Genomic DNA, 23,006 nt, shown 5'->3' on the forward strand with positions numbered 1-23,006 from the left:
GACTCTTGATCTTAAATATAACAGCACAGGAGACTAAATACCACTTTGAGTCCCACAAAGAGGCAGTGAGTGTGTCTCTTCCCCCAGTGGGAGATCTAGTCTTCCATAAAACTAGCAACTCCTCTCATCTCGTGGTGATTAATATCACATGACTTTCTTATGCCAATTAAAAGTGAATACACTCTTCTAGTGACTTTGAACTTCTCCATATCTTAACTTCTAAATCCTATCTTGTCAAGAACTGAGACCTGGAAAGAAGTGGATGTGGTGTGGTATAGTGGTGCAAAGAGCCCAAATTTGGGGCTCAGGCAGAAGGTAGCTAAAATCCTACATGTGTTCATCTTGGACAAGTGATTTGACTTCTCTGTGTCGGCTTTGCTCATCTAGACTGTAAGATGGGAGTAATCATGTCTACTCAATATTCTTGTAAGGATTGGATATGACGTATCTTGTCCTTTGCCTCACGGCTAGTAAGTCCGGCACAGATGGGAGTTATCACCATTAAATAAGCTTCCTTGTCTTCTTAAACAATTTGTTTGCTTCACTCATTCAAAGTCAAGGTTGGCTGGTCTAGTATATCCCCCTCTTTTTTTTTTTTTTAATCACCAGTGTTACTGTTTTGTTTTGTTTTTTTTTTAATAGACAAAGGCCATTGTGTTTGGCTTTTTAGCCTTAGAGATATTACCTATAACTTTAACAAGGATCATATTTACCAGAGTTAGTTGTTAGTGGCAGCCCAGCCCCAGGGATGGGTGACATGATTCCTGGGGCCTCCTACAATCTCCCAGAGGCCTGGACACCCTTTGTGTAGAAGTCCCTGGGGGAACTTGAGGACTTAAATTCTCTCTGGCAAACTTCAGAGCAACTCATCTGAGCAGAACACGATAATACTGTGACATCTTTGAGACAGAAAAACGCAGCAGTCTTGTGGTGCCTGGGTGGCTCAGTCGGTTGAGCGTCCGACTTTGGCTCAGATCATGATCTCACTGTTCCCAAGTTCGACTCCCACGTCGGGCTCTGTGCTGACAGCTCAGAGCCGGAGTCTGTTTCAGATTCTGTGTCTCCTTCCCTGTCTCTGCCCCTCCCCCATTTGTGCTCTGTCTCTCTCCCAAAAATAAATAAACGTTAAAAAAAAATTTTTTTTTTAAAGGAGCAGTATGAAAAGCCCCAAATTATAGTGATGTCCTAGCTCCAAATACAAGTCACTTGGCTCCACCAAGCCTGTTTCCTCAACTGTGAGGTGGGAACGATAACAGTGTCTATCTCACCAGTATTCTAAAGATCCCATTAGAATATGTACATGGTGGAAGCGTTTTGTAAATTATAAAAAGTTAGAGTTGTAATCCATTATTGCTTGGATGGATCTGAGTTCGTGAGTTGGCTCTGAAAACAGCTTAGCCACTAAACAGGATGGATTAACAGGACAGCCCTGCTGACACAGATTATAACCGGGCAATGTCTCATTTTGACCGGAAGCCATTCCCAGTTGCACCAATATCATAGAAAGAGCCTGGTTTGAATGGTGGTGCGTTGTAAGAAAAGGAAGAGGGTGGTAAGCCAGGATGAGGACGCCCCATGAGACAGGAGACAAGCAGAAAGACAGGAGGAACAGGGTTTTATTTTGCTCCCAGTTAAAAAAAAAAAAAAAAAGGCAAATGACACTTCTAGGATCAGATTTATGCTCTAGACCTGGGACGGCCCTTCTCGAAGGTTAAGACCAGGTACTCACTGATCATACATATTCAACTCCCTGGAAGCGTTCAGCTTAAAATTTCCTTGACTGCACTTCTGAGTTTCAAAACCACCCTTCCAAAAAAAAAGCGTTAAAAAAAATAAATATTAGGATTGTGATTTTTGGTTTGGCCTTTAAAAAAAAATTTTTTTTTTTTTAATCCAAAACCATAATTGTGGCCTACCAAGATAGACTCTCCTCCCATACAGCGAGGATTTAATTTTTCCAGTCCCCTCCCTCGGTGCCTCTTATCCTCTTTCTCGTTTTTTGATGAACTGCACATGTTGTAGAAGCTGCTCCTGGGCCTCAGACATGAGCGGCCCGCTCGCCACTGCCAGTGTCCTAATAAGGGAATGAACATGCTCCCGTTGCTGAGGTAAAGAGGAGTCGGGCGGCGGAGGATATTTTTGCTGATTGAGGAGGATAAGGTGTGGTTTGGCAGGTACCTCGTTGGTTTGGCTGGTTCCCGACCGAGTTTTTTTTTTTTCTCTCTCTCTCTCTCTTTTGTTGTTCAGTTCGAATTCCGTAACAGGCTGTAAGAATTGTTTCCTCACGGATCCTTCGCCAAGTTTTAAGAACATCATCCTGACACAGGACGTCCGTGATAGAGAAGGAATAGGAATTTGGGGTTCTGTCATGTTTTCATCAGGGGAGGAGGTGAAATGCTCCCAGCTGCCAGGCCTGCTCCTCTAAGGGCTTGCCCACCAGCCAACGAAGATGGCATAAAACTTGATCGATTTTTTTTTTAATTTTTTAAATCTTTTATTTATTTTTGAGACAGAGAGAGAGAGAGAGAGCACAAGTGGGGGAGGGACAGAGAGAGAGGGAGACACAGAATCTGAAGCAGAGCTCAGGCTCTGAGCTGTCAGCATAGAGCCTGATGCAGGGCTCGAACTCACCAACCGCAAGTTCATGACCTGAGCCAAAGTCAGACACTTAACCGACTCAGGCGCCCCCAGACTCAGTCAAATTTGGTCAATGGAAAGAGGAAAGAATATACCACTCAGGGTATTTAACCCATGTTTAATAAAGTTAAAAAATTTGTCTGCATGATATTAAGTTACGTAACACCTAGTCTCTGCTTATAAATATTGACATACCTCAATTTCAAACAAATAAAAGAAACAAAAAGAGCCTGGCGTCTAGGATCATAAGGACAAGTGTCCCCATCTGCTTCCTCTCTGATCTTGAAGTGCTTGTCCGTGGCTTCTCTCTCCACTCTTATTTGCTGAATGATTCTACACTGCCTTATAACTGCAACTGACCCAAATTGTTCCTAAGTCACTCATTATGAATCCGTGTTTCTCAACCTGGTTGTGGACTGGAATCCTTGGAGAGCTTTAATGCCTAGATCATACCCACAATGGGTCTGATTTAATTGGTCTAGGGCACAGCCTGGGCAGAGGGATTTTTAAAAGCCTCCCCAGGTGATTCTAATGTGCAGCCAAGATTGAGAAGCACTACTCTGAATGCGTCCTCTATTGTGTCACACAGCCCCCAGATGGCAGGGCCGGGCTCTTCTTGCTGAGGTTTTGAAACCTTTAAAGAAAATACAATATATAAATGAAACCAGTTAGACAGGTTTCTTCTCCGATTGGTAGGTTCAGTTCAGTTGCTTGAAGCCTAACAGTAGGGGATTGTGCCTTCAACCAAAATCAACTTCGAGACACATGGGTGTTGTTTATACTTTATTTCTCATGCATGTAAGAAGTGAAATTCTCTGCCGAGTAGTCGAAAACCAGTGTATCCTTTTCAATGTCATAAATAATGAGGTCCTATTTGTAATGTTTTCTCTGTGTTTATGGAAGTTACCCACCCCTTGGTATTTAATTTAGTTAATAAATGCTTCTTTATTTGACTTTTCTTTTAATATTAAGTCAGTTGTACACCCTGAAGTTGTGTAATGGCTATCTGTAGCCAGGATAGGATGATATGACTGAGGAATTAAAAAAAAATTTTTTTAAACCATATGTCTTCAAAAATAGAATCTGGGAGTGCAGTACCAGCATGGGGAGAAGTTTTGAATTTTGGAAGAGTCATGAATAATGTAATTTCCAGAATAACTCCTTGCTCTCAATTTTTTTTTTTTTACTGGAAATTTCATTACCAAGGAAGAACAGTGATTTAGAAATTCAGGAGAGCAGCCTGAGCAAGGAATATACATTAGAAAATCATCACCTTAAAATTGACTAACAAGTTATGAGCATCGATGAGATTACCCTGGACAAGTATGGTGAGTAAGAAAAGAATAAAGCTGAGGAGGAAAGCCAATGGAGGACACAAAAGAAACTACAAAATAAGTGGTAGGCAGAGAATTCGTTTCAAAATAGAACTCTAGAGAGCACAAGCCTGTGATACAATGTCATTTTAAGGTCATGGCTACTAATGTCTGAATCAAAAATAATCAAGGGGCACCTGGATGGCTCAGTCAGTTGAGCATCTGACTCAGTTTTGTCTCAGGTCATGATCTCACAGTCACGAGACGAGCCCTGAGTCAGGCTTCATGCTGGGCATGGAACCTACTTAAAATTCTCACTCCCTCTCCCACTGCCCCTCCTCTGCTTACGTGCAGGCTCGGTCTCTCTCCCTCTCTCAAAAATTAATTAATTTAAAAAAATCAATATAGTATTCTGAGACATTTAATAACCGAACTGAACTGGCCTTTTGGATATTTTATCAAACTAATTTAAAAAGCCTAACTCTGATATTGAATTGTAAAAGTGACAAGACAGCCCCTGATACAGCGGGATCAGCTATTTTTTTTTTTTTTTTGGCTGTCTCAACAATTTAGCCGATGAATTATAGAATCAGTGTTGACTAGAGCACTTGGAAATATTTCTAAAGGAATAGCTAAATCGGACTTGCTTTGTTCACCTACTTGTACTGAATTATTTTTGCTTTCCACAGACATTGCAAAAGACCAAAACCAACACTAGGCTTGGTAGTGAGAGGAGACAGAATATAGAGAGATATGAGCAATTTACAAGGGAAGATGATACAAGAAGAGCTATGGGGGGAAACGCATACCCTAGAGCAGGAGGAAAATCCAGAACATGAGCCAAGCCAAGGCCCGTCATCTGACAAGAACAGAGACAGGCTGATGGTAGTGTGCCTATGCACACACACTCGCGCACAAACTCTTGAAGCGGGCCAGGGTCCCCAGTCAGACTGGAAAACACCAGTTGACTCAATTTGACTTTAGCCCCTGATTATTGACTAGGTTCAAAAGTCAAGTATCTTTCGTGTCCATAACCATTTGGTTCTTCTTAACTAGGAAAACACATTTTTCAGCCCTATCTTAAGGGGATTTTCCATATGTAGTTGCAACATAATGCCACCTACAGAGAAAGTAGCATACGAATGAGAAACAGATTTATAATAAATGCATTAAAACGTTTGCATTTTGGACCAATGAGCAAAATTCTCTAGATACCTCCTCAGGCAGACGTTGGTGAGAAGGCTTTGACTAGTGGTTGCTTACAACTTCTGGTAGAAAGGAATTGAGAGAAATGTGAAAGGTTGGTGTTCTACTTCCTATTTTTTTTGCTAACCCTTTTCTGTCTCCAAGCATGGCCTTGAGGCTGCCACTATCACTCGTAGGTTGGTTTCATATGGCTCTGTTCCATCACTTCCTAGTATTGAAGTTTAAACCTGAAAGATTATTTCTTCCCTTGTTGAACAATCAGGCTTCAGCTTCTAGAACTCATGGCCAGAGAACAAGCCCCACGGCCCATGCAGCATGGCAGCAGGCATAGCCAGGTTTTCACAAGCCAGTATGGAGCATCTGCCTTCTTAGCAACCCACAAAGCTTATGAATATGCTTGTGGAGAATGGCCCCATGGTTTGTGCTTTCGTTGAAAAAACACGTGCACCTTTGAAACACAGTTTGGGGTAGGCTTCTCCCACTAATAAAGCTTTAATAACTTTAAACATCATTTTTTCAGTAAATACTCATGAGCCTGGTATAGAATTGTTGGTCTTTCCCTGTTCATGAAACTGAGTCACATTTCATTGACCTGTCCTTTTGGGCACCATTGTTGTTCTGTTTTTGACTCTAGAACTTTTATAAATGACACCGGGTTGGCCTAGTTGTCCTTTCCATGTCTGGCTCAGATAAATCCATGTGAACTCAGGCAGTTCACCTCACATTCAAGGAACTGAATTAGCTTTCATCATTGTGAATTAGCCTTCACAATTGCCATTGCTCAGTGTCTTATACCATATGCCTTTCTTGAATTCAATTACTAAAAAAAAAAATGCTTTATGCAAGGCACATTGGGGAGGAGGGCTAAAAATGTGTATAGAACCTAATCCTTGCTTTCAACAAGCATGACACGAGGGATAAAATGATACACAAATGACAACAAGGCAATATATGACCAATATCTGAAATGACAACAAAGATTTCACAGGAGGGCAAGAGTTCCTTCCAGTTGACGTCCATCGTGTCTAGTAAGATATCTCAGAAAAGTGTAGCATTTGAGCTGGCCTTGAAAGGTAGAGAAGATTACTCTGGGTAAAAGTGGAGAGGACACAAAAGCATTGTAAATAGAAGCTTGATCAAAGGAAAGAAAGCAAGAGAGGATAAAATGAAGTTAAAAGAACAGGAAATGAAGCTTGACTAATAGTAATAACGCTTTCGGGCACTGGCACCTTCACTCGGTCCATCCTTCCAACCACATACGACTGGTCCTGAGGGAAGAGCAAGGGTTCCACCCCCAGAGGGGAGGACACCCCCTCCCTTTTCACATACTGTGACTCCTTCCAGTTTACTTATAACTGGGGAAGTGGATTTACAGATGATCTAGCTTCCCTCGTTTAAACTACCTTCACAAAATGGACTTGGATTTCTGAACTGAAAAGAATTTCTGCAGAGGCACCTGGCTCAGTCAGTAGAGCATGTGACTCTTGACCTACAGGTTGTGAGTCAGAGTCCCACACTGGGCACAAAAGTTCCTTAAAAAAAGAAAAAAAAGAATTTCTGCAGAAGCTGCAGATTGAAGGTAATACTAATCCTGTGAGCCCAAGGAGACTACAAGAACGTGCTGGGGCTGTCACTAATGCTGCGAGCGTGTATGAGTGCTGGCTTCCTCAGCCACACACATCACTTGTTCCTTTCAGTGAAGGTGAATTTTCAGCAGAGAGGGGGATGTAATTGCTTTTCAGAAGAAACTCATGTAGGAGAGAGGTCTTTCGGAATATGACCCCATTGTTTTGTGATTTTGTTGTTGAAAAGATGTGAACATGTAACCTATCAGGAGTAGAAGAGCTTCGTACCTCACCTTGGAAACACTTTCTAATCTATTTTAAAATTTGAAGAATTTTTTAAATAATTTGAAGAAAATTTGAAAAATTAGATTTGAAGCTGTTTGTTAAAAATGTAAAACTAAAAACACCTGTGGATAACCTTGAATGAACAACTGGTTGACATCAGGACAGACATAAATTTTCTAGGCAAATTTCATAAAAACAAAACAAAACAAAACTTCACGGTTGGTGGGGGAGGTTGAATATATTCACATCATGCTTCAATATGCCAAGCCAATGATATGTTCTTTCCATGTGAATCTACATATCTTTTTTTTAATGTTTATTTGTTTTTGAGAGAGAGAAAGAGAGAGACAGAGCATGAGCGGGGGAGGGGCAGAGAGAGAGAGAGGGAGACACAGAATCTAAACCAGGCTCCAGGCTCTGAACTGTCAGCACAGAGCCCGACGCAGGGCTCAAACTCACAAACCAAGAGATCATGATCTGAGCCGAAGTTGGACGCTTAACTGACTGAGCCACCCAGGTCCCCCAGATCTACATATCTTTTAAGGGCTCTTTAAAAAATGAAATTTTGACTGTCATTTAAAACCAAGTATCAAAATAAATTGAACTGAAAGCCAGACCTTCAAATTACTGATCACAATTTGTTAAACCAAGAGTTTTCAAAAAGGATTTTATGAACATTAAAAAATTAAACATTACTTATTGGGGTTTTTTTGTTTTGTTCTACCCTTTTAAAATTTCTGTTTGTGTTATATAAATCTATAAACACTTAGGACAGCACTATAAATAAATGAGTGTGTGTGTGTGTGTGTGTGTGTGTGTGTGCTTAATTTTTTAACTGATAAGAGTACACGATAAAAATTTTTGAGACTGTTGGCTTAGATCTGGAATCAGTAAACTTTTTTTGTGAAGGGCTAGATAGTATGTTTTCAAATTTGTGGCAAATAAGCCCTCTGTCATAATTACTCAACTCCGGAATTGACGTGTGAAAGCAGCCATAGACAGTATGGGCATGGCTACATTCCAATAAAACTTTATTTACAAAAACAGAATGTGGGCTGATTGGTCCTTGGGCCATAGTTTGTCAGGCCCTGGCTTAGATGACTGAAGCTATTTGTTAATCTACAGAAAGCTCATACAGTGTCTTTGGTTAGAAAGAAAACAGTGATGGGAACTAAAAGACCTGCATCTCATCTTGATTTTGTAATTACTTCCGTGAATCAGTTCACATCTTAGACCCTAGGTTTCCCCATATATAATGTGGATCTTGGATTGAAAATAACCTCCAAAATCCCTTCTCGTTTACTTACTTATGCTATGGTCCTAATATCTCACCACCTTGCCACAGTAGTGGATTTTACCTAGGATCTGATTTACAAACAGAATAAGTGAAAATCTGACTTAACTCTGTGGGCAAAGTGAGTACAAGACAGTGGAGAAGGTGGCCAAAATAAGAAAGGACAAAAATGCCATTCTAAAAACTTGAAAGTTCATAGCTTATCCCTTTTGAAGGATCCTTTATAGTGCTACTGTTGTAAATGATTGTAGGATTTGCTGAACAAAGTAGTCTCCTCCTGCAGCTAAGATTTATGGAGCCCTTGATATTGGGTTGCTGGCCCTTTATTTCTTGGGAAAGCTGCAGAGTGAATGAAATACCTGGAGTGGAGACTAAAGCTAGGAAATCCTCCCTGTGTGCTGCCTAGGGTCACTGCCATGGAGGGAGCCTCTCTCCTTAAGCTTTGTAAAATGTTTGGTTTACTCTTTCAGTTATTAGGAGCTGGCCTGTGTATGCCAAGCACAACTGGAGCTTCACTAATGCCCTTCATGCACTCCCAGCCCCGGCCAGACTGAATTGTTTGCTTTTCCATGTCCATATTTCCTGACTCTGCAACCTTGCCATTTGAGCTCTGTGTGCATGTGGAAAGGGCCTCTTCCATTGCCCCCATCCCCCAGTCCTAAAAGATACCACTTGCCCTGTGAAGCCTTCCCTGATCCCTCAGCTGGAGGTATCTTCTTCTTCCTCTAAACTTGAGATCATTGTACCAGTAAGTGTCCTCTGATATTTACCCCATTTTTCTGCTGTTACATTTCCGTACCAGATTAGAAACTCCTCGCAGGAGTTTAATTCACCTTGGTTTCTGCTTTCAGTGGCTTGACCAGAGTAGGTGCTCAGTAAATTCGCTGTTGAATGGACATGCCAATTCTGGCCACCCCAGTGTCAGGTTGCAGTTTCCTACCACCCCCAGTTAAGACTCTACCTTCGTATCCGGCACAGCCCCACCATGTCACCCTCAGAATCTCGGCCCCTCATGCAGCCCCTTTTGCTTCCCAGACTTCCCTACCCTGATGTACCCCCCTGAATTTAACTGGCCTCCCCTCAAAGTTTAGGTTTCACATGGATCGCCACTTTGGGGAGAGGGATGTACATAAGATTTGAAACCTATAAGCCAATGCCGGTGCTATAACTTTGCAATTTCTTGTGAGAAAATCGGATATGTGTAGAGTAAAGTCAGTTATCTCCCCTACTGAAGCAGTGCTTCCTGTACCAGGGAACAGTTTTAAGGAACTAGTCGGAAGACAGCATAAGCCTTGTTGGTTGATAATCTATTGTTGGGATAGAAATCTGCTGTTATGCGACAGATCCCCTTGAGTAATTTAAGTGTTGTACAAGAATGCCTCCAGTGCCCACGTCTCCCTCTCGGAGCCCTTGGCTGTCCAATTCTTAAGCTGTTTGTGATTCTGACTCAGTTAACACACACAAATATAGGTGCTTCGTTATTTAATATTCCTCTATTAAAATATTCTCATTTGTATAGGGGTCTTCTGTGAACTCAAAGGGAGTCTTTAAGCTTGGAAGGTTTTTATTTGGTTTGGTTTGTTCAGGCTGGCTTTTAACCAAGTCAAAACAAATAGGTGTTTGCTTTTTTCCCTCTGCAGTGAGCAGGCCCAGTGTTAGGTAAGGTTTCTGTTGACTTAGGAAGATGATCCACCAAGTGTAGGGCAAACTCCTTGACTTCTTTTCCCAACAGTAGGGAGGTTGGACCCATTAGCAATGGTTGGCTCCCAAGTCCCCCTGCAAGTATAAATGTTCTTTCCAAAGGGCCAAACATCCAGGATTTGGCCCGTCGTTTTCCATTTCCTGTCTCCACTCAAGGTTTGTCTTTCTATTTGCTACCACTTGTAAACAAAACTTTGCAGTTTTAGCACTTGGAGGGGAGCTATGAGCCAGCTGGATGTTAGGTGATTTTGTGCAATACCTCTGGAGCCAGGGAGGAAGTAATCACCCCCAAAATATGCTTTCTTGTTAAAGTGACAGTCACATATTTCAGCAGAGGTGCTAGAAACAATGCTCCGGTGTCATATTTATCAGTATAGTGGAGCTTTCTCTGGACAAAAGCGGCGGGGGGCTGGGGGGGCAGGGGGTGGTGGTGGAGGAGATGGGAGGCTGTGCCACCGGAACGGAGAGAAATGGATCCAACAGAGAGTGCCGGGAAAGAGGAAATGAACAGTAAATCTTTTTCCAATTAAGAAAAATGAGTGTGGAAGCAGAAAAGCTCCAGAGGGTACTTTTGGGGGAGGAGAGGATCATAAAAGGCCTGTTATGAAAATCCATTACCCATAAATTTTCCTGCAGTAAGCACTGCCTGTCTAGCGAGGATGCTGAGAGTCCTCTCAGCTGACACAGGACATGTGACTCCAGTTAGCAGTATCCACGCGCCATGTCCCATTTCCGTCGGCAGGTCTGCAGTACCGCTTTCCCCTGACAGGGATTCCCTTTCGTTAGTCACAGGTTCATAATCTCCACTTAAGGACATCTTGTCTTTGTTTTTCCGGTGACCTTACTCCTTTTGTCAAATGTTTACCAGTGTGATAGCAGCACCGTACTTTTGAAGCTCCGGCACGTGAAATGATGGACCTTTGTACCACGTCACACAACTGTTTCGAATTTGGGGGTGAGACTTGAACTTCTAGATCACGCTAAATTTAAGACTCCTCTAAAATGGGTTCCTACTTTTACATTCACAGATGGAAAGGGGAGTTTCTGCTCCTGGGGTGTTAAGTCTTTGACTATGAAGAGAACCTGCTTGGCTATGTGTCTGTGGTCAGATGCAGTCACTCCAAGTTGGCCAGTGGGAGTGTGGGGGCCTCCCGGCAGCCTGCTCTGAGGCAGTGGTTCTGAACGCCAGCTGTACATCCGGGTCCAGACCTATATGCCAAAGAAAGAACCGGCAAAATGTAGTGTTCCCAGTCATAGACACCCTCCGTCTGAATTGGTTTAACATGTCGTACTTGAAAAAAAATTAAGCGCAAGCTTGATTGTCCATATCTACTGTGCGCATGAAAGCAAGATTGTTCTTTAATAGGTACAGCGGTCAGGAAACAGCCCCAAATCAGATTTTACTTTTGATTGGCAGCATTTTAAAAAGCCTACATTTATTAATGACCATATTTATTTAAGGTTCTTATTATGTAAGATTTCTTATTAGACAAAGAATGCTACGCTGATGATGAAGAAAAGGTCATATTTATGAAAACACAGTAAGTGGGTTTATCTCTGTTAGCCATGTTTTATACCACTTGAATAAGAGTTGAAAGAGAGGAAAGTTTGGTTATTTTAATTCTCTAACTGACCACTTAAACATTTCTTTTACTCCTTTTCATTCATTTTGACCAAGGTCTGACTTGAATAACCAAGTGAGGAGCAAAACAGATCTTCTCCATCATCAACCCACTTTCCATACCTACGCTTTCTAAACATTTATAAAGGAAACAGTTATCTGTTTGTATCTGACCGAGCTTATTGTTTTAACAGAGTGGGACAGCGGGAAGGGTGCAAATGCAGTCCTGTTTGTGACAACATAAAGAGATTTTAGTTTAACCTCAGGAAGCTGTCATGGAATTATTCCTCCAAAATCTGTACTAAATAGGTTTGACAGATGCTTTCTTCCTTTCAAAATAAAAATAGCAATTCTGTAAGAAAGTAAATCCAGATTCTATTCATTTATTTCTACTGCATATCACTAACCACTTATGGACTTTCAAAAAGAAAATGGTACCAACTGCATGAAGAATTAGATATTAACCCCAGTCTCAAGATATATTTTAGAAACACTGTGCCTCATCTATCATTATAAACTACAGCCATTCATAGAAGCCCAGATCAATCTCAGAAACACATAGTTTTATGAAAGAAACCAATCATAGAATGCATATAGGATGATTATGTAAAGTTGTAAGAAGGCAAAACTAAAAAATAAATTTCTTAGGGATGCATACCTTGGGAGTAAAACTACAAAGCAAAGTAAGAGAATAATTAAAATAATCCAAAATTTGGGTCAGAGGTTATTTGTAGGTATTTAAAAATAGATAGAAGTGTGCCTGGGTGGCTCAGTCAGCTGAGTGTCTGACTTTTGATTTCAGCTCAGGTCATGATCCCAGGGTGGTAGGATCGAGCCTCACCTCGGGCTCCGCACTGAGCGTGGAGTTTACTTCAAACTCACTCTCTCTCTCTCTCTCTCTCTAATAAAAAAATAGAGGTGCCTGGGTGGCTCACTTGGTTAAACGTCTGAGTTCGATCTCATGGTTCACGAGTTTGAGCCCTGTGTTGGGCTCTGTGCTGACAGCTCAGAGCCTGGAGCCTGCTTCAGATTCTGTGGCTCCCTCTCTCTCTCTGCTCCTCCCCCACTCACACTCTGTCTTTCTCACTCTCTCTCAAAAATAAATAGACATGAAAAAAAGAATTAAAAAATAAAGTAATCATGTATTATACATAGTAGACACTCATTTACAGGTACGAGATATGTTATGTTAAACATCTGCTTAATTTAAAATATTGATTCCAAACAATTAGAATCCATATTTTAAAAAATTCCTGTGACTACCTGCATCGATTTAGAAATGAGTCTCTAAACTTAGGGGTCTGCAGACCATAGGGCAGGACCATCCTGGGAACTGTGTTCCCATAAGCCCTAAGGTAGCCATACAACCCAAGTCAGAATCAGAACTTACAGCACTCCCAGGTCTCTTCTAACCATACACGATCAGTCAGACCTGATGTATTTATTCAATAGGACATTGCAATCATAATGATGCTAAGAATCAGCTAGCTGCAGCAGTGTGCACAGACAAGTGAAGAGGTTTTTCTTTCACTGTCTGAGGTTTTTTTCTCCTGTGCAGCACATGTTTCCCCATCATGGTCTGTGGTTATAAAATGCATGTGATTATGGAATGTCACCGTTGTATAAAGCATATGGAAGGCAGGTGGTGATAGCTTGCATCGAGGACATACATAAGAACACTAAAGGCGGGGGGGTCCTGGTTGGCTCAGTCGGTTAAGCATCAGATCCTGGTTTCGGTTCAGGTCATGACCTCACAGTTCCTGAGATCGAGCCCCACATCAGGCTCTGTGCTGTCAGTGCTGAGCCTGCTTGGGATTCTCTCTCTCCCTCTCTTTCTACCCCTCCCCTGCTCGCACGTGCATGCTCTCTATCAAAATGAATAAATAAACTTAAAAAAAAAAAACACTAAGTGATGTGGGCACACAATTTTACTATTGGGATCCAAAACTTCTGGTTGGTATGCAAACTTTAGTAATTCTCAAAAGCTGGGGGGGGGGGGGGGGGTAGAGATGGGGTGGGAGAAGGGAAATAGATGGAATAGAGCATACCTCTCTTCCTGGGTAAATTCCTTCAGAGTAATATACTATTCCCATATATGCCCTCACCCTAGCAAAAGGCACACCACTGATATAGCAATGAATTATACAATGAAATTCAGCTTATTTTTACCTTCTTTCCCTACCAAAAAAGAAATATATATACATATATGTGTAATATAAGTATATACATACATAAAATAAATAATAAATTAAAATATATAATATATAAATGATAGATTAAAATATTTGTAAATATATATACTCTAAATCAAAGGAACTTTCTTTCATTCTATCATATATTAATTACTAACCGACCAATTGACTATTAGCTATTAATCCATTTCTAAACATATTCTGCCTTGAAAAAATATTTTTATTTTCTTGATTTTTCTTCTCCATTGTCATTTTTAATGCCTTTCTTTAAGGAATTCAAGGGAAAAACATTCAGAATCGGGCTTTATGTGCATTAAGTGAAACCACAACATTTTTTCAGACACCACATACAAACAAAATCATATTTAAGAGCCTGGAATGTTGCTCTAAACCTCTTAACTTTCAAACATACAGTAAATCTGCAGGGCAAATATGAGTCATTTCAGTAGCATGGTCTTTCCCTCCTGATCACGGCATTGCCTGAGATTTTGCTAAGAGCTTTTGAGCAGTTCACAGAGCTGACTGGATACATTTAAAGAATCTGCTTGCATTTCATATTCTGAAAGAAAATCACCAGGGTTTTTGGCCCATGAAAAAGAATAATGAAAGTATGTATGAGTCATTTTGTCTCCTAATAGTTGATGAGTACATTTTCAACCCACATGAGGTTTTAACTCTTTAAGTTGGATCCCATATTAAGACCCAGGTTAAGACAATGACCTTAGCAGAACCAAGAACGAGGGAAATCAGAGAAAAGGAATTGACTAAGAAGTTGTTTTTCCTTGGGGTCTTCTCCTGGGTCTGGCCTATGTGGGGAGTGCAGAGCTACAGAAACCTGGGGATAGGATCATGTTGGGGTTGAGTGTCTCAGTTACAACCTAGAATCGCCCTCTCAACCAAAGCCACCTTCTGTTGAACAGCTCCTTATATGAAAGTGAAAGTCGTGTGGGATGCAGGGAGGGGAGAGCGGATCTGAGGGTTCAGCCAACTATCTACTGGCCTACAAGTTATTGTGAATTTGCAAACAGCCAACTACTGGTAGGATTCCTTCTTTAAGGTGGTGAATTTATTCAGTCTGCTGGAACTTGAGATGCAGTATTCTCTTTTTAAATTTTTTTTTTTAACATTTATTAATTTTAGAGACAGAGAGAGACAGAGCATGAATGGGGGAAGGTCAGAGAGAGAGGGAGACACAGAATCCGAAACAGGCTCCAGGCTCTGAGCTGTCAGCACAGAGCCCGACGCGGGGCTCAAACTCACGGACCGTGAGATCATGACCTGAGCCGAAGTCGGTGGCCCAACCGACTGAGCCACCCAGGCGCCCCCAGTATTCTCTTTTTAAAATATAGGAATGTGGCACAGACAGTTAAGGAAAACACAGAGGCTTGGAAACTGATCTGAATGGGAACCTCTCTAAATCTTTAATAAATAGTGCTCCCTTTTGCAGCACATATACTAAAACTACAATTATATAGAGAAGACTAGCATGGCCTCGTACAAGGAACATGAAGCGATCCATATTAAAAACAAGCAAAAAAAAAAAAAAAGTCTGAAATAAATAGGCCCCATCTTCGTGCCTTGAGCCTTTTATTTTCTCTTTAGTTTTCCTCACTTTACCTGTGGGTCTGTGTATGTATCTGCATGTGTGTTTATCAAGCATGAGGAATGTTGAAAAACAAAAAAGGGTTAGGGGTGCCTGGTGACTCAGTCGGTTGAGCGTCTGACTTCAACTCAGGTCATGATCTCACGGTTCATAGGTTCAAGCCCCATGTTAGGCTCTGTGCTAACAGCTAGAAACCTGGAGCCTGCTTCAGATTTTGTGTCTCCATCTCTCTCCCTCCCTCCCCCACCTCTGAAAAATAAATAAACATTAAAAAAAAATTTTTTTTTTAAAGTTTGAAGGTGACAATTCAAAGTCTGCTCATTGGTGCTCTTGTGTAATCTCTTTCTGTACCCCAGTGGTTCTCTGGTGGTGAAGTTATTGATAGAGATTCCCAGGGGCACCTGGGTGACTCAGTCAGTTGAACATCTGACTTCAACTCAATTTTGTGGTTCATGAGTTCTAGACCCACATTGGGCTTGCTGCTGTCAGTGCAGAGCCCGCTTTGGATCCTCTGGTCCTCTGTTCCTCTTATGCTCTCCCAAGAATAAATAAACATGGAAGGAAGGAAGGAAGGAAGGAAGGAAGGAAGGAAGGAAGGAAGGAAGGAAGGAAGGAAGGAAGGAAAGGGAAATAAAGAGATTCCAAGATTCATATCCACACCAAGTATTTTCTGTAGTCTATTGTTTGATAAATAGCTACTTCAGGTATGAAAGACTATCCTTCAGATATATATAAATGCAGTGGTTTATAAGATACAGATTACCTTTTATGTATTGAATTTATAGACACTTTATACAGCATTTTATTAGTAAATAACAAAAATATGAGCAATTGTCATAATATCTTAATGTTTCTTGATATTTTAAAAGGATCCACATTCTTAAAATGTTAGAAACCACTGCTATACAAGATAGAGAAGATTCAATATTTTCTCTGGCCCTGTCAGTTAGCAGTGGACTGTCTTAATGTATGTTGATCTGACTTGGTCATTTGAGGGGAAAGAGCATGGGAACTGTCACTAGGAGCAACTTGGAACTACTGTGAAGACCGATCCCACAGAATCTTTTATTTAAAAAAAAATTTTTAACGTTTATTTATTTTTGAGAGGGAGAAACAGAGCGCAGGCAGGGGAGCAGCAGAGAGAGAGGGAGACACAGAATCTGAAGCAGCTCCAGGCTCTGAGCTGTCAGCACAGAGCCCGATGCGGGGCTCGAACCCACGGACTGGTAGGTCATGACCTGAGCCACTCAGGCACCCCAGAATCTTAAATTTAAATGAACATATACTATTCCACTTCCCAGTATCTGCCCTATAAAAACACAGGGGTACAACAGTGCTGTATCCAATAGAGAAAAACTAGGAAAAATCCAAATGTAGGTCAATAGGAAATGGTTAAATAAACTGGGATCCTGTGTAGTAGACGACTGAGAATAAGTTATATCTTGGTGAACTGATTTAGAAAATCATCAAATATATTATTAAATTTTTTTGAACTGCAAAATAATTATGTCATATATACCATGTATGTAAAAAAAAAAAAAATAGAATAGCAAGATTGCACATCCAAACTTGATTAACTGTGTGGCTAACCAGAGTAGTATTGTGACTATCAACATAAAATAAGTAAATTTGTACTCATTATAGACTCACCCATGCTTCTTTTTCATTCTCTCCAGGTCTTTAATCCTAAATATGTAATAAAGTCAACTCCCTCCCCCTCCATAAAAAATGGTTATTGCTTTTTCTTATTTTATTTTTGAACACGATTTCCTGATAAGAGATCTTGTTTTGTTAATAAAATACATTGCCAGCATTTTTACTTGAAAACTTTAAGGATGTGCTGTGGTCTTAACTCAGAAAGTAGCAAAATGGAAGAAAAGACAAAATGAAAGGAGATAGGGGTAATGCTCTTCAAACTGTGGGGAACACAGGGTAAAAACAAAATGAAACAGCCTATACTGTAGGTGAAATTCTAAGAATCTTGTCAATGTTGTGCAAGTCTTGAGAAATATTTTATGGGGACGAGAGGGTGAGGGGAGCCCAGGGGCAAGATGAAAACTAGTGCCTCGTCCCAGTGTCTTACTGTGGAAGCTTCCCCACTTCCTCTTTCTCTCATCTAGTATATACACTGAGACCCTGGCCTGTCCAAATGTAGACCCCGATTCTCAGTGATTTCCTTATGTGCCATTCTTCAGTACTTCTCTTTGTTTGCACTTTCTGTCCAAAAGGCACAGCATGTAACATGATTATCTTGTTACTTGGATATACTGAGGCTCTTGAGCTCTAGTGGTAAAAACTTAAAACGTCTTTGGTGCGAAAGCCACAGCATTCCAAGAAAGTTTTCCCACTTCAGAGTCCTGTTTTTTTCTTTTAACACCAGAGCCTTTAAGCTGGTGGTTCTGGGAATGAAAGAAAAACCAGCCCTCTCTACTTTTTTCATACCACTGACACAATCAAATAACATCATGTAATTTTTATGGACTTCTGAGATTTTTTAACACTTATTCACACACACACACACACACACACACACACACACACACACACACTCCTTTCCAAATATTTGATGAGCCATTTTGCTACCAGCAGCGCTGGCCTTCCTGCAGCAGAGCCGATCATATTTTCACAAGGTGCTTTCCAAGAGATGAGCGAAGGTAGTTAGCAAGAAACAAAGCATAATACTCCAGAGTAAACCTGCTTCCACCCAGCGTGGAAATCATGTATGCTGGCCAATCAGAAATTTTTATTTAATAGAGGTGCCTTAGCTATCATTTGCGAATTACCAGTATTTTAGAAGAATAGATCGGGGTCGCCTGGGTGGCTCAGTTGGTTAAGCATCCGACTTTGGTTCAGGTCATGGTCTCACGGTCTGTGAGTTCGAGCCTTGTGTCAGGCTGTGTGCTGACAGCTCAGAGCCTGGAGCCTGCTTTGGATTCTGTCTCTCTCTCTCTCTCTCTCTCTCTCTCTCAAAAACAAACATTAAAAAAAATTTTTTTTAAAGAAGAATGGATTTCAACAAAATGGTTAAATCTCCAGTAAACATAGTTTAATCGTTCTCAGATGATTCAGGGGAATCATGAGTCCCACATTCCCAAGACATCTGGGAACGGTGGTTGTCTCTGCAGAGTGCAGAACACCATTAGACTGGTCAGTGCCGGCATCTGGTGAGGTTTCACAGAAGGAAAAAAGGGATTGGTACCCTTTTATTACAATCCAGTGGGCAGTTAGATATGATTTTTACTAGTCAGCAGCATTTCAAATATGTTTAAATCTGGTGTGTGGGAAATGAGAAATGTTAACATTTTGTTTTTATCTCAGTATATAAATCAGGATCCTCTTAAATTCTGAAATGCTAGCTTCTGAGAATTCTTCCTGGATAAATTGTTGAACAAGTGACAAAGTATATCTAGAATGATGTCCTTTGCAGCCTCATTAATAAGACCATAAAGTTGGAAAAATCTTAACTGTCCATCTGTAGATAATAGGTTATATTATAGTTACATCCGTGTAACTACTGTGTACATCTATACATACTGTGTTGCTATTGAAAATTATATTTGGCTAATGTGTTGAAAACAGTCACAAATAAAGTAAAGAAACCATTTACGAAATGATAGGTATCACACAATCCCACTTCGTTAACAGTAAAGGTATCTGTGTGTGCATAACAAGATGTCTGGTAAAATACATCGGATATCATTAGTGCCCATGTCTGATATGGACATATCAGGTAAGGTGTGATAAGGGAGCTGATTTTCACTTTCTCTTTTATACATCTGCTTTTGTCTGGTTGAAGCAAATAAGAAATGTATGTTACTTTTAGAATCCGAAAAAAATGAAACAAATTAAGTTGTCCATTTTGAAAGAAAAGCAATAAACCTGTGGTAGTAGTGTGAAGGGTAAGCTGCTATGAGAGAGGCCTAAAAGCTAAGAAACTACTGAGGCTCATGGAGGGAGTCTCAGAGTTGAGGAATTTCCACACATATCCAGTCATTGGCACACTTGACTTATAAAGTCAAGTGGTTAGGTGTGCCCGAAGGGCTCCGTCAGTTAAGTGTCTGACTCTTGGTTTTGGCTCAGGTCGTGAACTCACGGCTTCACAGGTTCACACCCCGCATCAGGCTCTATGCTGGCAGCATGGAGCCTGCTTGGCATTCTCTCTCTCTCCCTCTCTCGCTGCCCCTCCCCTGCTCACGCTGTCTCTGTCTCTCTCGAAATAAATTAACAAACTTCAGTAAGTTTAATAAACTTTACTAACAATAGTAAATAATTAATAAACTTTACTGATAAAGTTTAGTAAATAGTCATATGGTCTGTGACTAAGCCAGCAACAGGGCATGTTGTGATTTAAAATGCCAGGAAAGCATTTTGGCTCCTTGTTTGTTTTTAACTTTGAAAACGACTTTAATATGTTTCTTTATTAGTGCTCATAACAGATCCTTAAAAATCTAGCCCTGGCAACTGCGGATGCTAGGCAAGGAGCTACCAAGGTGGGGTACCAAGAGTACCAAGCGAGAAGAGCTAGAAGAGACCTAGGGTGGTCCAGTTGTCAGGCCACTCCTCCGAGGAGAAATCCAAGCCGAAGAAGAAAGGTTGAGTGTGGCCTGGCCCAGATAGATGGCAAATGTAGTTCACACCAGAGGTGCAAGCCAGCAACTTCCAGCCATGAAGCACGTTGGGTAGGCCGGAGGAGGAAGGCAGTAACATCTCAAATTGTTCAAGTAGAGTGGGAAGTTGAGGGCTTCATGCGAGGTTCCATTTAGGAGAAGTAGGGGTGAGGGGGCTTGTTTCCAGCACAGGATGTCTCAGATGGGGCTTATATGTCTCTTGCTTGTTTTGGAAAAGAAAGGCCCCAAGTCGTAGCCAAGACCTCATGGCTGATGGAGAAACGCAGAAGAGCAATTCAAGCCTTTCTGTTTGATTAGCTTGGGAAGCACTTATTAAGGACTCATTCTCCCTGCTGTGGTTAAAGCTGTCTACTTAGAAAGCCAAAGGAATATTAGGCCAAGAATCTGAAGACCGAAGCCAAACCACTGGGAAGGGCTTCTGACTGCAAACTACAATGTGATTGAATTAGAAAGGAACATTCGATTCATGTCATGCTGTCACCTCAAATTCAACAAGTCTAAAATTGAACTCATCTTTCCTCACAAAGCAGCTCCTCAGCTGAACTTCCCCAGTAACAACAAAATACTGCACTGTAGAACGCCTTACAGTGACATGTCCAGATTTCATCTGATTGTCACACACTCACAGGCGAGGGAGTTTAACTCAGGTTAAAGGGCCACAAGCTAGTAGGAGACCAGTTCTAGAAACCAGGTTTACTGAGTCCTACCCTAGTCATCTTTCAACTACATCCCATCACCCTTCACTCCATATCTATAGAAATAAACCAGTCAGTTTCTTAGAATTACTGTGACATTTTATTTGTATTGGCATTTGAATATTGCACACCAGCAGATTTTAGTAAGTATGAAGTCAGATTTTCTGCAGTAACAAAGGACAAACCATCCAAACTTTGGAATTGTTAGTCTTGTTTTTTTAGGTGAAAAACATTCATAGCATTTGTGTTTTTTTAAGTTTATTTACTTATTTTGAGAGAGACAGAGACAGCATGAGCAGGGGAAGGGCAGAGAGAGAGAGAGAGAGAGAGAGAGAGAGAGAGAATCCCAAGCAGTTTCTGTTCTGTCAGTGCAGAGCCCAACGCATGGCTCGAACTCCCAAAACTGTGAGATCATGACCTGAGCTGAAACTGAGAGTTGGACATTTAACCAACTGAACCACCCAGGCACCCCATAGCATTCATATTATTGAAGTCAAAAGATAGAAACGATGAAATAAAGTGCTGGATCTAGGCCTTAAAATGTCTCGTTTGTAATCTTAATGTAAGCAAACCATCATCAGTTATAGTAGGTTTGTATTGTTGGTACAAATCATATGGTTCTGCTGTTTTATTTTCTTCCATTTGTAAATTATTTTAGGCTTGTCATTGTATAAGAATTATAAGCGTGAAATGTTTACATATCTGGATTTCTATGTGTAGAAATGTAAGTAACATTGTAATAAGAGCACTTTAACTCCCTAGTATAAAAAGTAGCCCACTGCTCAATGCAGCTCCATCCCAACCCAAGGACCCGTCAGGCCACCTTGGCCCTGGGCCAGACGGCCTACCCCTGCCTTCCCGGCACTCTGTATCTCAGTATGTGTTACTCCCTCACAAGTAGCCAAGGTAACCATACGGGTCATTTCCTATTGAGTTTGGACATCTGTAGTTCCCCACTCCGGTTCTTTATTTGGGAAGAAAGAAGTGTTAACAGAAATGGATGTAACGTAGTGATAGTGATTGTATAATTTCCCTAACATCTATGTGTGCAAAGCTCTCCGTGCCTTTTCTGCCCACCTCAGCCCTTAGGTTTCTATCTATGTGTACACCTGTGAGCTACCATGATATGCCCACCATATGGCTGGTAGAATTCTAATGCATGTTTTAGAGCAAAGGAGGAGGACTCTGAGGGAGCCACACTGACTTTGAAGCCATCCTGTCAGTTGTCAATAACGCCTTCCTTCTCCATTGAAAAGGAACTGAAAGGAAAAAATAAAATCCAAGCAAAGAGAGTACCCTACTCTGGATTTTAATTTGCAGTTTGGGCTTATTAATGCCAAAATATGGGTTTGATAACTTGACTCTTTTCTGTTCTTTGTGACAGTATCTACACAAATAATTCATACAACATCCTGAATCTTTTCAATAAGTGTTTTGATTATTTTTGGTTCAGTGCTTTGGATTTCTGCTCCTAAATCCTAAAAGGCTGGTAATGAGCTTAATGAAGAAATCTAAATATGCTACCCCACAGTTCCCTGCACAACCCACTTTTGTGTAGATTTTTTTTAGTTTAAGCTATCATTTGATCATTGTAAATTGTCCTCTAGCTAGCGGACTCCTGCTTTTCAGATACTTAAAAGTTTGAAAGCCATTCTGATCAAGTGTCTATGGAACGGAACGATCCATTTAGAGCTCTGTGGTTCAGTCAGTGGTCAAGCCCAGGAAAGGACTCAGGGCTGATCCTGCAAAGAAGCATTGAGATGGTCAGCAGCTGGCGCACTCAAGAGGTTGTCTTCACGATGTTGCAGGATCGCCTACCAGAGGAACGACGACGATGAGGAGGAGGCCGCCCGGGAGCGGCGCCGCCGTGCCCGGCAGGAGAGGCTGCGGCAGAAGCAAGAGGAAGAATCCTTGGGACAGGTGACCGACCAGGTGGAGGTTAATGCCCAGAACAGGTACTGTCCTCTTCGGAATGGAGAATGTCTAAGGTACTTCTTAGCCTGCCTGATGAATGGAACGTGTTGGGCAAAGCATTCCCTTCTCAGCCCAGCTCCACTCTTTTCCAGTCTAACTTGCTCAGTCATTTTTTGGTTATTGTAGGCACCTAATCAGATTGGACAGTCAAACTGATGTGGACATTCAGACACCACTGCTCCTTTCTCTTCCCCTATCCCATCCCCTAAACACACCCCAATTGAAGTGTTTTATTTTATTTTGTAATTTAGCAGTCTTTTTATTTACTAAATACAATGGGCTACATCTTTAA

General features: G+C 41.1%; 1 protein-coding gene across 7 annotated transcripts in view; it reads left to right on the forward strand.

The window, feature by feature from the left end:
* Positions 1 to 23,006, forward strand: part of CALD1 (caldesmon 1) — a 187,964-nt gene that overhangs the window by 125,892 nt on the left and 39,066 nt on the right. For all 7 annotated transcript variants that reach the window (XM_015534909.2, XM_015534907.2, XM_015534906.2 and 4 more), the window contains one exon: positions 22,549 to 22,695. In XM_015534909.2, the coding sequence (XP_015390395.2) occupies positions 22,549 to 22,695 (147 nt within the window). The remainder of the gene's footprint in view (positions 1 to 22,548; positions 22,696 to 23,006) is intronic.

The sequence above is a fragment of the Panthera tigris genome, chromosome A2 (assembly GCF_018350195.1).
Source record: "Panthera tigris isolate Pti1 chromosome A2, P.tigris_Pti1_mat1.1, whole genome shotgun sequence".
Classification (NCBI taxonomy): Eukaryota; Metazoa; Chordata; class Mammalia; order Carnivora; family Felidae; genus Panthera; species Panthera tigris.